The sequence below is a fragment of the Symphalangus syndactylus genome, chromosome 1, assembly GCF_028878055.3.
Source record: "Symphalangus syndactylus isolate Jambi chromosome 1, NHGRI_mSymSyn1-v2.1_pri, whole genome shotgun sequence".
In the NCBI taxonomy this organism is placed as follows: domain Eukaryota; kingdom Metazoa; phylum Chordata; class Mammalia; order Primates; family Hylobatidae; genus Symphalangus; species Symphalangus syndactylus.
In genome coordinates, this window is record NC_072423.2 from 52786931 (window position 1) to 52805043 (window position 18113).

The window sequence follows — 18113 nt, forward strand, 5'->3', positions numbered from 1 at the left end:
TTTTGTCGCTCAGGTATTAAGCCCAGTACCCAATAGTTATCTTTTCTGATCCGCTTCCTCCTCCCACCCTCCTCCTCAAGTAGAGCCCAGTGTCTGTTTCCTTCTTTGTGTTCCTAAGTTGTTAACATTTAGTTCCTGCTTATAAGTGAGAACATGTGGTATTTGGCTTTCTGTTCTTGTGCTAGTTTGCTAAAGATAATAGTCTCCAGCTGCCTCCGTGTCCCACAAAAGACATGATCTCATTCTATTTTTATGGCTACATAATATTCCATAGTGTATATATACCACATTTTCTTTATCCAACCTGCCATTGATGGGCATTTAAGTTGATTCTATGTCTTTGCTATCATGAACAGTGTTGCAATGAACATCTACGTGCATGATCTCTATAGTAGATGATTGATACTCCTCTTGGTATATACCCAGTAATGGGATTGCTGGGTCAAACGGTAGTTCTGCTTTTAGCTCTTTGAGGAATCACCATACTACTTTCCACAATGGTTGAACTAATTTACACCCCCACCAACAAGGTGTAAGTGTTCCCTTTTCTCCATAACCTCACCAGCATCTGTTACTTTTTGACGTTTTAGTAATAGCCATTCTGACTGGTGTGAGGTGGTATCTCACTGTGGTTTTGATTTGCATTTCTCTAATGATCAGTGGTACTGAGCTTTTTTTCATATGCTTACTGGCCGCATGTATGTCTTCTTTTGAGAAGTGTCTGTGCATGTCTTTTGCCCACTTTTTAATGGAGTTGTTTTTCTGTTGTAAATTTTAAGTTCCTTATAGATGCTGGATATTAGACTTTTGTCAGATGCATAGTTGGCAAATATTTTCTCCCATTCTGTAGGTTGTCTGTTTACTCTGTTGATAGTTTCTTTTGCAGTGGAGAAGCTCTTAAGTTAATTAAGCTCTTAAGTTAATTAGATCCCATATGTCAATTTTTGCTTTTGTTGTGATTGCTTTTGGTGTCTTTGTCATGAAATCTTTGTCTGTTCATATGTCCAGGATTATATTGCCTAAGTTGTCTTCCAGGGCTTGGATAATTTTGGATTTTACATTTAAATCTTCAATCCATCTTGAGTTGATGTTTGTGGAAATGATCCAGCTTCAATCTGCTGCATATGACTAGCCAATTATCCCAGCATCATTTATTGAATAGGAAATCTTTTCCTCATTGCTTGTTTTTGTCAGCTTTGTTGAAGATCAGATGGTCATAGATGTGCTGCCTTATTTTGGGGCCCTCTATTTTGCTCCAGTGGTCTATGTGCCTGTTTTTGTACCTGTATCATGATGTTTTGGTTACTGTAGCCTTGTAGTATAGTTTGAAGTTGAGTAATCTGATGCCTCCAGCTTTGTTCTTTTTTCTTAGGACTGCCTTGGTTCCATATGAATTTTTAAATAATTTCTTTTCTAGTTATGTGAAGAATGTCATTGGTAGTTAGATACGAATAGCATTGAATCTGTAAATTGCTTTGGGCAGTAGAGCCGTTTTAATGATTTTGATTCTTCCTATTCACGAGCATGGGAAGTTTTTCCATTTGTTTGTGCCTTCTCTGATTTCTATGAGAAGTGTTTTGTAATTCTTGTTGTAGAGACTTTTCACCTCCCTCGTTAGCTGTATTCTTAGGTATTTTATTTTTTTGAGTCAATTGTAAGTGGAATTGCCTTTCTGATTTGGTTCTTGGTTTGGCTATTGGTGGTGTGTAAGAATGCTAGTGTTTTCTACATTGATTCTGTATCCTGAAACTTTGCTAAGTTGTTCATCAGCTGTAGGAGCTTTAGGGCTGAGACTATGAGGTTTTCTAGATCTAGAATTATGTCATCTGCAGACAGAGTTAGTTTGAATTTCTCTCTTCATAATCGGATGTGCTTTATTTTTTTCTCTTGCCTAATTATTCTGGTTAAGACTTCCAATACTATGTTGAATAGAAGTGGTGACAGAGGCCGTTCTTGTCTTATACCAGTTTTCAAAAGAAATGCTTCCAGTGTTTTCCCATTTAGTATAATATTGGCTGTGGGTTTATCATAGATGGCTATATTTTTCTTATTCCAAAAATGTAATATGACTTAATGTTAAAGACACCATTTTTTTCTTTGTTAAAATTAAAAGATGTTTCTGAGGTAAAAAATACTATGATACACATATAAAACCAATGGCCAAATAACTTGTATCTGTAACCATATTTTTGAACCTCCAGAAAATATTTCTTTAAAAATTTTGATTTGGTCATAATAACAAACTCCAAATTAAATGTTACCAACCTATAGAAAATACATTTACTTTTTAAATGTGGAGTTTTTTGGTTAATAACTAAATGGAAAGTGCTACATTTAAACCTGTAATTTAAAAAATGTCGAGTCTCCATTTTTAATTTTAATAACCAAGCTTTATGTTGATCAGGGAAGTTTCAAGAGTAGGTGACTTTGCATTGCATCTAGTTACTTCTTGCTAGTCATGTATACATATAAATTTAGTTGAGGAGTATCACTACTGTATTTATTTTGTATTTTTCTTTAAGCCTATCATTCTCAAATTTGTATTTTTCACAGTAATGCATTTTTAAGGAATTTATTCATATTATCTTGATTGACATATTGTACCATAATTTTAAAATGTATAGGGTACAATATGATGTTTTGATATATGTACACAGTGTAGAATGATTAAATCAAGCTAATTGACATATCTATCACTTCACTTACCTATCATTTTTTATGGTGAGACATTTGAAATTCACTCTCTGAGTTATTATGAAGTATATATCATTATTGACTACAGTCATCCTGCTGTGCAATAGAGCACAAAACCTGTTCTTCGTGTCTATCTGAAACTTTGCACCCTTTGATCAATAACCCTCCATTCCATGTCTCCCCACACTGGCTCAGAGGCTGGGTAACCATAATTCTACTCTCTACTTCTCTGATTTCAACTTTAATATACTCCACATATAAGTGAGATCAAATCTTTATTGTTAATAAAATCATGTAGCGTGTGTACGTGCATGAAAATATTGCTACAAAGAGAATTTGTTAAAATAATAACCTGTTATTTGAAGAGTTTGATAAAATTCTGGTAACAGGTATCCTGTGGTGACTTTGGCTTCTCAAGTCAGAAACAAATTTAATCTGGTTTCCTTGTCATTTCAAAGCTTGTCGTTGGTTCTCTGGATTTAGTCAAACCATGAATTTACTTATGATATGTCTTAGTGGGTTTGGGAGCATCTTTGTAAAGAACAAAATTCTGCGTTGGGTACTTAATCATTTGTATGGCCAGCAAGGACAGAACATTATACAGAATGCTCCTAACTACATGAAAGAAATTATTTCCTGTGTGTTGTTGTATATGTGAGGGTATGTGTGTCTGTATCTGAGTGTGTTTTGTTGATGCCATCAAAAATCACTTCTCAACATCCTAAATAATAATCACATTCACTTTAACTGCAGACAGTTTTTCTTAGCAGAAAAGCATTTTAAATGGGAGCGCTGGATCTTGCAGAATTTCTATGAATTTTCCTGGAAACTCAGCAATTTACTTAGTTTTGGAACACTTGCTATCAAATGGAAGAAGAGAAGCTTTTAGAAGGTAGAGCTGTTTTCCAGTAGTTTATACATGAAATGAATTGCACTGCCTTGCCCCATCTGTACTAATGGAGCAAAGGAGACATTTAGAGCAGTAACTTCAACAAAAATACTTTTTCATATAGATTACAAAGAGCATGTAAGGACAGGAGAAGTCCAGCAGAAAATCTTAGAGATAGTAAAGGCAAACTGAGGGCTTCATTATCTACTTGTTTACTATTTTGCAGTGGCAATATTCTTAGAAGTTCAGTTTAAGGCTCTTTACCTTAAAACAGTGGATCACTAATACCCTGCCCTGACCACATCACATGATATTCTCAAAATGTAATTCAATGCTAATGCAAAAATGCCTTGTACACTTCAAAGTGCTATAAAAATATCAGGTAAAATGCAAACAGAAACAAGGTATATGTATTACTGAATATAGCAGTAATTTTATTGAAGTTGTCTGATGTTTAAAGGCAGAGAAAGTTACTGAAAACATAAAAACATTCATTGGATGGTAGAGAATATACAGTCTAAACAGTGGAATTCTTGGAAGATTTAGAAAAGTTAATGAAACATTTTATATGCAATTTTTATTAAAAGCTATTGTCCAAAAGTTGAATCGAATCAATCAAACTTCATTTTATAAATAACATGTCTATCAAAGGTACTGCAATAAAGGTAAAGCATTTCTTAGGCATCTGGAGTAAGTTAGGATTTCAGTGTGTTGGCTCAGGGACCAAACCACGTTTGGCAAACTCAAATTTGTCTGTGTCCAGTTTCTAAGGACAAGAGTACAAAGGAGTACAAACCTGTTTTCTCAAACAGTGTGCCAGTGGCAGGCCATCTGTACTCTTCTAAACCACTCTCAATCTTGCCCTTAATCTGTAAATATCACCCATCCTCTTATAAATCCCTTTTTTGGATATATGAAATGCATATTGATACATTTCAAGAATATATTTATCGATAAGCCCAGAGCCTTATTATATAAGTCACCATAAGTGTTTCTTTAATCTCTTATAGATTTTTAATCAAATAAATCTAATCAAAACAACTCCATGCATTATCTAGTGTATTGTATGTGGTCATTCATTGATTCAGTTTTATTTTCATGACATTATAAAAATTTTGAAATATGTCTAATGAAAGCTAGGATATAAAATTATTTTCTGGATGGGTGCAGTGGCTCATTCCTATAATTTCAGCACTTTGGGAGGCTGAGGTGGAAGGTTAGCTTGAGGTCAAGAGTTCTAGACCAACCTGGGCAACATAGTGAGACAGTCTCTACAAAAACTAAAAAAACAAAAAAATTAGCTAGGAGGGCAGTGTGCACCTGTGGTGCCAGCTACTCACAAGGCTGAGGCAAGAGGATCACTTGAGCCCAGGAGTTTGAGACTGCAGAGAGCTATGGTGGTGCCACTGCACTCCAGCCTGGGTGACAGAGCAAGACCCCATCTCAAATGAAAGAAAAAAAGAAGAAGAAGAAGGAGAAGGAGAAGAAAAGAAAATTACTTCATGGTGAATAAAATGTGTTTCATTGCCTAGATGTGAAGCCTTGTAACATTTTAATATTATCTTCTTGTGAAAACAATCTTCATGGTAACCCAGGAGGCAAGCTGTCAGCTGTGAGAACTTTGGGAACTCATAATGATGATTCTTTCATTTATTTATTTATTATTTATTTACATTTAGAGACATGGTCTCACTCTGTCACCCAAGCTAGAATGCAATAGCACAATCATAGCTCACTGTAGTCTCAGACTCTTGGACACAAGTGATCCTCCCACCTCAGCCTCCTGAGTAGCTAGGACTACAGGCACTTTGCACCATTACCAGCCAGCTTTTTAAATTTTTTTGTAGAGACAGGGTCTTGCTTTGTTGCCCAGGGTGGTCTCAAACTCCTGGCTTCAAGTGATCTTCCACCTCAGCCTCCCAAGCATTGGGATTACAGGCATGAGCGACTGCAACTGGCCCTGGAACTAATGATTGTTAAAATTTGCTTCCACTGGAAAATATGGCTCCAGGGATATTTAATTTTTATGTCATTAAAAACCTTTCTTTAAAAACAGTAATAATAATCATTCAAGATAAAAACTTGAATTAGCTTTATATTAAACTTTTGCCCAAAAGTCACTACGGACCAGATTTTATTGGGAGTTTCATTTATTGTATTTCTGAACATATTGTGGACTGCCAAAAACATTAATAATGCAAATCCATGTCTGAATACAAATGAACCCCTACAAGGCCAGTGTTGATTATTAATGGAATAAATTATCTGCCTACTTAGTGCAGTTACTGTGGTTTGGTATACCAGTTAATAATGAAAGAAGGGAATTTTTAAAGAATATATCTCATAGTTTGAATTAATTCTACCATACAAGAGATCAAAGAGAAAATACTGTGGCAACAATGCCTTCTCCCTTTTTCCTTTTTACTCATCAATAAGAAAGTCTTCTGCAAGCGCATTTCATTGTTGTTTTCCAAATACAAAGAAGTAGACTTGTATTTTTCAGAAGAGTCACCATTTTTCCAAAACAAGAAACTCAAGTTTTATGTTGCCCAAGTTATTTCTGCTACAGGAATGGTGGGATTGTTTGAGGCCACCTTTTCCCAAGGACCCCAAAATTGCCTTGAAGTATAGAACATTGTGTCTTCTTTCAGAGTTTCCATAGCTACAAGTATTTGCAGAAAGAATACTTTGCACCTTGGTAGTTTTCATGATGCTTTATATGTGGCGATTTTATAAGTGTAAAATAGAAGAAAGCAGAGCTGCTAGTCTGGTTAAAGAGGACATGAAATCATATTTATATGCCTTCACCCATAAACTCAGGAAGACACTGAGCCATTTCCCCCGGAAGCCTTACAGTTCCATGGACATCAGCTTGAAATCAACTACTTACAGGAAATTGTTGTATGCATGAGAAAAATTAATCCATGTGAACATCACAGGTTCATCTCTTACTCTTTTGGCAAGATTTACTCATTTAATAAGCTTAACCTGAATATGACGTTCCTATTATAGTATGGAAGAATATATGTGTAATCTCATAATATATATATTATATTATATAAATTTCTTTCTCCAGACAGAAAGTTAGCTCTCCGAGATGGGAGATTTTTCATTGTACCTTTGTGAAAGTTTGATGGATAGTGTGTGAGGTGTAGTAATTTTTGGTTTGACCACTTTCCACCCACCCACTCTGTCATTGTAACATGCCATCTGGTTCCAGACCCTAATGATACCTATATTTCCCTACCACTATTTCTTTATTGATAATTCTTGTTTGCAGTAGCACTATAATAATGTGATTATTTACCTCTGACCTGTGTATTAGCATACACACTTCCAGCAACAACAGATTTGTTGAAATATCATTTTTAATGTCTAATAAGTTAAACTCCCTTACTATCTATAATATAAAAGTTCATCATAAGCACAAAAAGAAACATATATTGTTTGCCTACACATCAAATAAAAATAGGTATTTTAAAAAGTTCTCATTATCAGCTGTAAATTTGATGCTGGCCCAATACCGTTTTTTATAGAGAACCACAGTATAAAACTCACCCTGTTTTTGGTTCCATATGAATTTTAAAGTAGTTTTTCCCAATTCTGTGAAGAAAGTCATTGGTAGCTTGATGGGGATAACATTGAATCTATAAATCACCTCGGGAAGTATGGCCATTTTCACGATATTGATTCTTCCTATCTATGAGCATGGAATGTTCTTCCATTTGTTTGTGTCCTCTTTTATTTTGTTGAGTAGTGGTTTGTACTTCTCCTTGAAGAGGTCCTTCACATCCCTTGTAAGTTGGATTCCTAGGTATTTTATTCTCTTTGTAGCAATGGTGAATGGGAATTCACTCCTGATTTGGCTCTGTTTGTCTGTTATTGGTATATAAGAATGCTTGTGATTTTTGCACATTGGTTTTGTATCCTGACACTTTGCTGAAGTTGCTTATGAGCTTAAGGAGACTTTGGGCTGAGACGATGGGGTTTTCTAAATATACAATCATGTCATCTGCAAACAGGGACAATTTGACTTCCTCTTTTCCTAATTGAATACGCTTTATTTCTTTCTCTTGCCTGACTGCCCTAGCCAGAACTTCCAATACTATGTTGAATAGGAGTGGTGAGAGAGGGCATCCTTTTCTTGTGCTGGTTTTCAAAGGGAATGCTTTCAGTTTTTGCCTATTCAGTATGATATTGGCTGTGGGTGTGTCATAAATATCTCTTAGTATTTTGAGATATGTTCCATCAATACCTAGTTTATTGAGAGTTTTTAGCATGAAGGACTGTTGAATTTTGTTGAAGGCCTTTTCTGCATCTGTTGATATAATCATGTGGTTTTTGTCATTGGATTTGTTTATGTGATATATTACATTTATTCATTTGTGTATGTTGAACCAGCCTTGCATCCCGGGGATGAAGCCGACTTGATCGTGGTGGATAAGCTTTTTGATGTGCTGCTGGATTCGGTTTGCCAGTATTTTACTGAGGATTTTCACATCGATGTTCATTAGGGATATTGGCCTAAAATTCTCTTTTTTTGATGTGTCTCTACCAGGCTTTGGTATCAGGATGATGCTAGCCTCATAAAATGAGTTAGGGAGGTTTCCCTCTTTTTCTATTGATTGAAATAGTTTCAGAAGAAATGGTAGCAGCTCCTCTTTGTACCTCTGGTAGAATTCCTACCAGAATCTGTCTGGTTCTGGAATCCGTCTGGTCCCGGACTTTTTTTGGTTGGTAGGCTATTAATTATTACCTCAATTTCAGAACCTGTTATTGCTGTATTCAGAGATTCAACTTCTTCCTGGTTTAGTCTTGGGAGTCTGTATGTGTCCTGGAATTTATCCATTTCTTCTAGATTTTCAAGTTTATTTGCATAGAGGTATGTATAGTATTCTCTGATGATAGTTTCTATTTCTGTGGGATCAGTGGTGATATCCCCTTTATCATTTTCTATTGCATCTATTTGATTCTTCCCTCTTTTCTTCTTTATTAGTCTTGCTAGAAGTCTATCAATTTTGTTGATCTTTTCAAAAAACCAGCTGCTGGATTGATTGATTTTTTTGAAGGATTTTTTTGTGTCTCTATCGCCTTCATTTCTGCTCTGACCTTAGTTATTTCATGCCTTCTGCTAACTTTTGATTTGTTTGCTCTTGCTTCTCTAGTTCTTTTGATAGTGATGGTAGGGTGTCGATTTTAGATCTTTCCTGCTTTGTCTTGTGGGCATTTAGCAAAGACAATCCCAAGCAAAAAGAACAAAGCTGGAGGCATCACACTACCTGACTTCACACTATACTACAAGGCTACAGTAACAGAAACAGCGTGGTATTAGTACCAAAACAGATATATAGACCAAGGAAACAGAGCAGAGGCCTCAGAAATAACACCACACATCTACAACCATCTGATCTTTGACAGACCTGACAAAAACGAGCAATGGGGAAAGGATTCCCTATTTAATAAATGGTGCTGGGAAAACTGTCTAGCCACCTGTAGAAAGCTGAAACTGGATCCCTTCCTTACACTGTATACAGTAATTAACTCAAGAAAAATTAAAGACTTAAATATAAGACCTAACACTGTAAAAACCCTAGAAGAAAACCTAGGCAACACCACTCAGGACATAGGCATGGGCAAGGACTTCGTGTCTAAAACACCAAAAGCAATGGCAACAAAAGCCAAAATTGACAAATAGGATCTAATTAAACTAAGGAGCTTCTGCACAGCAAAAGAAGCTATAATCAGAGTGAACAGGCAACCTACAGAATGGGAGAAAATCTTTGCAATCTACCCATCCGACAAAGGGCTAATATCCAGAATATACAATGAACTCCAACAAATTTACAAGAAAAAAACAACCCCATCAAAAAGTGGGCAAAAGATATGAACAAACACTTCTCAAAAGAAGACATTTATGCAGCCAACAAACATATGAAAAAATGCTCATCATCCATCACTGGTCATCAGAGAAATGCAAATCAAAACCGCAATGAGATACCATCTCACTCCAGTTAGAATGGCGATCATTAACAAGTGAGGAAACAACAGATGCTGGAGAGGATGTGGAGAAATAGGAATGATTTTACACTGTTTTGGGGAGTGTAAATTAGTTCAATCATTGTGGAAGACAGTGTGGCGACTCCTCAAGGATCTAGAACTAGAAATACCATTTGACCCAGCGATCCCATTACCAGTATATACCCAAAGGATCATAAATCATGCTACTATAAAGACACATGCACATGCATGTTTATTGCAGCACTATTCACAATAGCAAAGACTTGGAACTAACCCAAATGTCCATCAATGACAGACTGGATTAAGAAAATGTGGCACATATACACCATGGAATACTATGCAGCCATAAAAAATAATGAGTTCGTGTCATTTGCAGGGACATGGATGAAGCTGGAAACCATTGTTCTAAGCAAACTATCAGAAGGACAGAAAACCAAACACCACATGTTCTTACTCATAGGTAGGAGTTGAACAATGAGAATACATGGACACAAGGCAGGGAACATCACACACCGGCACCTGTCAGGGGGTGGGGGCTGGGGGAGGGATAGCATTAGGAGAAATATCTAATGTAAATGAGGAGTTGATAGGTGCAGCAAACCAACATGACACATGTATTCCTATGGAACAAACCTGCACGTTGTGTGCATGTACCCTAGAACTTAAAGTATAATTAAAAAAAAAAAAAAAACTCACCTTCCTTGGTACTTTCTAACAGCAAAGAATAACTTTCGGAATTAAAATATAATAATAATCTGCAATTTGCTGACTACCAAATCTAAAGTAATGCCAACAAAATGTGATTCAGGGTTCCTTCTTTAAGATATTTTCATTTAGGATTATGCTATTCTAAAGTAGTTTAATTTTCCAGGGATTTCTGTGATTTATTTATTTTTTAAATCTTTTTTATTTCTAATTTTTGTGGGTATATAATAGATATATCTATAGCTATCTATATATCTAGATATCTGATCTTTGACAGACCTGACAAAAACGAGCAATGGGGAAAGGATATCTAGATATCTAGATATCTATTATCTAGATATCTATATATCAAGCTATAGATGTATATATAGCTAGCTATAGATATAGATATATTTATAGCTATAGATATATAGATATATAGATAGCTATAGATATATCTAGATATAATGTATATAGATATATTGATATAATATATAGATGTATATATCTAGATATATCTGTGTGTGTATATATATATATATATATATATATATATATATATATATATGGTACATGAGATGTTTTGATACAGGCATACAATGTGAAATAAGCATATCATGGAGAATGGGATATCCATAACCTCAAGCATTTATCCTTTGAGTCACAAACAATTCAGTTACACTCTCTGAGTTATTTTAAAATGTAAAACTAAGTTATTATTGACTATAGTCACCCTGTTGCACTATCAAATAATAGTTAATAGTTCATTATTTCTTTTTTTGGGGGTCTCACTCTGTTGCCCAGGCTGGAGTGCAGTGGCATGATCTTGGCTCACTGCAGCCTCTGCTTCCTAGATTCAACTGATTCTCCTGCCTCAGCCTCTTGAATAGCTGGGATTACAGGGACCCACCACCACGCCCAGCTAATTTTTGTATTTTTAGTAGAGACGGGGTTTTCCCATGTTGGCCAGGTTGGTCTCGAACTCCTGACCTCAGGTGATCCACCCACCTCGGCCTCCCAAAGTGCCAGGAATACAGGCATGAGCCACTGCACTCAGCCATTTATTCTTTCAATTTTTGTTTTTACCCATTAACCATCCACACCTCCCACCTCACCATCCCCTCACTACCCTTCCTAGTCTCTGGTAATCATCCTTCTACTCTCTATGTCCATAAGTTCAACTGTTTTGATTTTTAGGTTCCACAAATAAGTGAGAATATGCAATGTTTGTCTTACTCAGCCTGGTTTATCACTTAAGATAATCATCTCCAGTTTCATCTGTGTTGTTGCAAATGACTGAATCTCATTCTTTTTTTATGGCCAAATAGCACTCCATTGTGTATATGTACCACATTTGCTGTATTCATTCATCGTTTGACGGACAGAGGTTGCTTCCAAATCTTAGCTGCTGTAAACAGTGTTGCAACAAACATAGGAATGCAGCTACATCTTTGAAATATTGATTTTCTTTCTTTTGGATGGATAACCCATAGTGGGATTGCTGGATCAGATGGTAGTGCAATTTTTAGATTTTTGAGGAAGCTCCAAACTGTTCTCCATATTGGTTGTACTAATTTACATTCCCACCAACAGTGTACAAGGGTTCCCTTTTCCCCACAACCCTCACCAGCATTTATTATTGCCTGTATTTTTGATATAAGTCATTTTAACTGGGGTGAGATGATACCTCACTGTAGTTTTGATTTATATTTCTCTGATCATCAATGATGTGGAGCAGCTTTTCATATGCCTGTTTTCCATCTGTATGTCTTCTTTTCAGAAATGTCTATTCAACTCTTTTGCTCATTTTTTAATTAGATTATTAGATTTCTTCCCTAGAGTTGTTTGAGCTCTTTATATATTCTGGTTATTACACCCTGATCAGACGGGTAGTTTGCAGACATTTTCTCCCATTCTGTGGGTTGTCTCTTCACTTTGTTGATTGTATCCTTGCTGTGCAGAAGGTTTTAACTTGATGTGATCCTGTTTGTCCATTTTTGCTTCCGTTGCCTGTGCTTGTGGGGTATTGGGATTTCAGTGATTTGAATAGCGAGAGTTTAAATTACAATTAGACATTCTAGTTCATACACCAATTTCAGTCAATTAATGTTTGCATTAAATATATCTCAGAGTAATGTTTTTTTTAAAAAAGTAATGCTTTGAAAATAAATTTATATCAACATTCAAGTTTTTAAAATATTGTCCCATGTTTTCCTTTCAACTTTTTTCTTATTTTTACTTCAATTTACTTTGAGATATTTTGCAGTTTATTTTATAGTCTTACTATAAATGAAAATATTTGAAAGCCTATAGATTATGTGTCTCACATGTACAGCTGAGTATAAGGGTCAGAGTTGAATGGGTCAGTTAGAGTTGATTCAATTTGATGAACAAGAGCAAAACCGTAACTGTGTTATGCTGATAGTCATGGCAATAATTTCACAATATAGATGGTCATAGTATTCTCAATACAATAATATTACTGTTTCAATTGAGCAAACTAATTTCATATTTCCTCGTTTTCACCCCTTTGGGGCCACAAAAAAAAATATATTTGAATGTTACTTGTTCCATTAACAACATACTCAACATTTAAAAGCTGCAAAATACTTCTGATTGTGACAAAAAACTCTCCTAAGAATTCACTAGAAATCTCTTTATAATTCTTTCCTATTAACAAAAAGTTAAAAAAAAAGATGAAGAATGCAGAAGGAAAGTGAATTCACATATGTATATATTTTAAGTCTTATAAACTCACAGCTGAAGGGGAATTCAATCTGTGTTGCTATTGAAAATATATACCGTTTATTGCAATTTAAACGTTTTATTTCTTCACAATGTGACATGATTAGAAGGATTGAAGAAAATTTTGTGAACACTAGCATATCTTAAAAATGAGCAAACAAATACAAAACTGAAAGGTTTGGATGTATTCACGTCCTTATCAGTCTGTAATAACGCATGTAATGGAATCAGCTTGGAGTCAGCACTCAAATTTTGCTATAAACATAAAATAATAAAAAGAGAAAGGCACACACACACATACACAGAGAAGAGAAGAGACAGCAGAGAAGGAGAGAAAGGAAGATAAAAGGATGCAAAACAGATTTCAAGAACCCAACTTTTATTAAATATTTATTTTCCATTGTAATATCTCTTCATTTAATTTTTAAAGCCTAGCAAGTTATTTTAAGCAATTCTAACATAAAAATTACCCTTCCAACATTTTCCAAGTGTGCAATACAATATTGTAAGTTACATGCACATGGTTGTGCAGTAGTGCTCAGAACCAACCCACCTCCACCCCTTCATGACGGAAACTCTATACCTGTAGAAGACTCCCCAGTAGCTCCTCCCCAAGTGCTGAAAACCCTCATTCTACTTTATGTTCTTTGTCTTTGATTACTTTTGATACCTCATAAGTGGCATCACATCACGCAATATTTGTTTTTTTGTGGTCGGCTTATATCGCTTGGCACAATGTCCTTAAGTTCATCCATGCTGTAGTATGACAGGGTTTCTTTCATTTTGAAGCTGTATAGTATTCTATTGTATGTATGTACCATATTTTCTTTATTCATTTATCTGTCAATAGATGTTTAGGCTGCTTCCACCACTTGGTTATTGTGAGTAACTTTCTTCATGTCATTTTATATTCAGTTGAAAACTGTCAATTGTTCCATCTCCAGTCTGCCCACATTGTTATTTTGATTTCCTTATTTTAGTTTTTAGCAAAGATGTTGAAAATGTGCATCTGTGCTTACTTAATATTCACTATATATTTTTTCCTATTCAGTACAGATATTTATATAACAATAAGGTTGTCCTGTTCAAGGTGAAATAGCACAGTGAGGTGATAAATAATGGAATGCTGTCTGTCCTTGCAGGATGAGTCTGCTCCAGCTGACAAACAGTGTAGACCGGAGGCGACCCAGCCCAGTTACTCAGCATCAGCTGTTCCAGGCTCACAGGACGTGCTGTACATCAATGGAAATGGGACCTATAGTTACCATAGTTACAGAGGGCTAGGAGGGGGTCTGCTAAATCTGAATGATGCATCCAGCAGTGGTGAGTATTTATCATAGATTGTGTTGTTTTGTTTTGTTTTGTTTTGTTTTGTTTTGTTTTGTTTGGTGAGGGGAGGTGGTGGTAAATTTTTTAAACTTGAGAGAAGAAAATGGATAGACTGTGATGAGAATAGTCAGTGCCAATCTGCTATTAATTAAAACAAGGCCATTTAACACATAATGATGGTCTCTCTACATGGGTGTCTCCTACTTTTGTTGCTGTCTCTGAAAGTGGCAGCACTATTATATGATTGAATGATTGCTGTTTATACTAAAAAAAAAAAAAAAAAACTCAACTAGAGAAATAGCAAATGCTTTTCTTCTAAATAGTGATCCATTCTGCCACCAATGCTGTAATGCACATTATTTCCATGTTCAAAGAGGCTTTTGATTTGGAAAATTTGATGCACCAGGAGTTTCTCCAACTTCATGAAACATACACAGTCATAACTAAGAACATACAAAATGAAACAACACATGGAAGGGACGCATGGGTTTCCAGAAGATAGTTTGTCAATGTCAACGGCATGCTCGGTCAGCAGTGTTGTACTGGAGCAAGCCTGTACTGACTCTTGGTTGGTAAATTTTTAGGAATTTTCTGAACTTATATACCAGGTTGAAGTCTAAAGGAGTCAGAAATTTAACTGTATAATATAAAGCTATGCATGTATGAGGAAAAAAGCACATGGATAATGTTCTTATAATTGGGTGGTAAGAAAAACTTTCCTAACTATACTTTAAATCCAGGAGAAAAGTTTCATTACACACACACAGACCCCTTTTGCATGACAAAAAACACCATAAAAAAGTAAAAATATAACTGGAAAATGTATTAGCTAACTCTACCACAAAGAATTAGCAGGTCAATATATAAAGGTCTTCTATAAATAAAGAAAAACTATACCCAAAATCATATGATAAAAATGCTAGAAAAGAAACACACAATTCACAGAAAGACAATGCAAATGTTCTTTAAATATTTATAAAGTTGTTCAACCTCAGTCACTCCTAATAAGAAGGATGCAATTTCCACCCATCGGTTTAGCAAAAATCCAAATGCTTAACAGAATTTTTTTAACAAGATTGTGGTTAAAAAGGTACTATCATGCCTTGCTCAATGCAAAAAGTTAGAGTGGAATTTGACAGTATATATTAATAGAAAAAATTGGATGTACATTTACCATTTGACCCAGCAATCTCTCTCTTAGGAATCTATTTCAAAGACACACTGACAAAGTTACAGAAAGGGATATGCTCAAGTCTATTTATTGCACTGTCATTTATAAATGAAAAAAAAAAAAGGTTGCCAATAAAAGTGCCCAGCAATACATGGCTGACTGATTAAATTATAGCTCATCCAAACAAAAGAGTATAAATAGTAATAGGAACTATCTTTTTTTTATTTTTAGGACAGGGTTTCACTCTGTTGCCCAGGCTGGAGTGTAGTGGTGTACCCTTGGCTCACTGCTACCTCTGCCTCCCAGGCTCAAGTGATCCTCCCATCTCAGCCTCCAGAGTAGCCAGGACTACAGGTGCATGCCACCATGCTGGGCTAATTTATTTTTATTTTTTATTTTTTAGCAGAGACAAAGTTTTTACCATGTTGCCCAGGCTGGTCTTGAACTCCTGATCTCAAGTGATGTGCCCACCTTGCTCTCCCAAACTGCTGGGTTTACCAGGTGTGAGCCACCATGCCCAGCCAGGAAATACCTTTATATAATATTATATAGTGATCTCCAGGTAGTGAAAAGTACTTATAGAATGCCAACATTCATGGAATAATGATTTATACTATTGGATGCATAAACTATAACTTTTTTTAAAAAGTTTATGTAGATGTGGGAGTGGGGAGAAAACAGTATAAGGGGCAAGAATAAAAGCTAGAATATTCCTAATGTGTTTGGTTTTACACTTTGTTTTATATATTTAACTTTGGAACAATATATCCTTATGTAACTATTAAACTGTTTTTTTAAATTCTTCAAATTAAAAGAAAATTGATGCAAATAAACTTCAATTGTTTAACGAGTTGTTGGCATAGCCTCACATAGAAAGGAACTTGTCCAAATGATTCTAAGAATCATAATTTGACTCCATAAGTTTGAAGCCAGTGATTAAACCTTAAAGTATTTTCAGTAATCCTATTATTATTTGGGGACTGTTGTCTATGTATTGTGGTTAAAAGCAAATTGCCAATTATGTGGTTGTCAGTGAAAGCTAGCATTTTCAGCAGGGGTCAAAGTAGACACAGATGTAAAATCAGTACATTTAAGCAAAACCTCCGTAATCTTGTATTTGAATTGGTAGTACCAGTAGGAACTTATGATGTATTTTTTTGTTTTTTAAAAAACACAAAATATATCTCTTTTTCCTGGAAATGCTTGGAAACCACGGCCAACTTGAATTTAAAATTTTGAATTAGGCTGGGTGAGCTTATATTTCGGGAGAAATTACATAATTAGTCTGAGTTTATACTCTAGGAAATCACTTAGTTTACAATGCTGGAAGTATGTTTCATATATAGCTAGATAATTTTGGGGGCTCAATGCAGAATGAAAACATCAAGCTTCTTGTTTAAAACTTAAGAATTTAAGGCATTGACAGTAGAGAATTAACCTAAGCGTGGAACTTTTCTAAGCACATGGTACTGTGGGACTACAAACATTTCATGACCCACTTTGCCCTTTTAATTTACTTAGTAAGCCAGAGGAAAGCATTGCTTTTTCATTAAAGACAGAGAGCTACCAGTGGTAAGAAAGATAACTAATACAAATAAGGAAAAGGATAATACACAAGTGAGAACACTTTGAAAGAGTATTTTGAGAAGGAAAGAGAGCACTCTGGGGCAGCTAGCAATCCTGGGTAAAAATTGATAGCAAATCCAAAAGAAAGTTTTGTTATGCATTGTTAATGAACAGGGCTCCCAAAGTCCTTTCTGACTTTCAACCAATTCTCCATAGAGGAACCAAAATAATTTTTAAGAAAAGGCAAATCTGATCACATCATTTCACCATCTAAAACCTTCTATGGGCTTTCATTGTTCTTAGGGAAAGGATGTGAGCCAGCTCTTCCAGCTTCAAGGTCTACTCACCTGAAGTTTTCTTTCACCTGCTTCTCCCCCACTCTCTCCTCATTCATTGCACACCCTTTTTTAAATCCAGAACTCCAAGTCTAGATAAGGTATAGATATACACTCTCATAGTATCCTCAATTTATCCTCTGAAGCATGTATGATAGCACACACACACACACACACACACACACACACACACAATCACACAACATTGATATCTATTCCTCAATTATATTTTTCAGTGGTGCCCAAAAGCCACATAGGAAATTTGGTATAAATCCCAGGTATGCAGCCATATAAGTATTTAGAAAGCATGTTTTATAAATGCACAGTTTGAATATAGATGCTGTGGTACTATGTTGAGGTCTATTTTTTCTGTATGTTTCTCCCCAAAAACTTTCCTATCATAAAATGACAGAGGCTAAAGGGACATGAGAAATCATTTGATAGCAACCACTTCATTGTGTAAAGACCACAAAGAAAGAAACAGGGCTGGAAATTTATGTGACTTGCTCAAGGTCATGTATAATGATTTTGGAGTTGTTTAGTTAATACATGCGTTGGCTCTTTTTTTTTTTTTAATAGGACAATGTAATGAGTTTTATTTTATCTAAATGAATTCAACGTAAAGACCTGGCTTTATTCTGGGATTTTTTTTTTTTTTTTGTCCTCCTATTTCTTTTTTTTT

The 18113-nt window shown here is 35.3% G+C and overlaps 1 protein-coding gene across 14 annotated transcripts in view; it reads left to right on the forward strand.

The window, feature by feature from the left end:
- The window catches only part of NOL4 (nucleolar protein 4), a 380020-nt gene that overhangs the window by 336969 nt on the left and 24938 nt on the right, over positions 1 to 18113 (forward strand). For all 14 annotated transcript variants that reach the window (XM_055234844.2, XM_055234854.2, XM_055234872.2 and 11 more), the window contains one exon: positions 14173 to 14353. In XM_055234844.2, coding sequence (XP_055090819.1) covers positions 14173 to 14353 — 181 coding nt within the window. The remainder of the gene's footprint in view (positions 1 to 14172; positions 14354 to 18113) is intronic.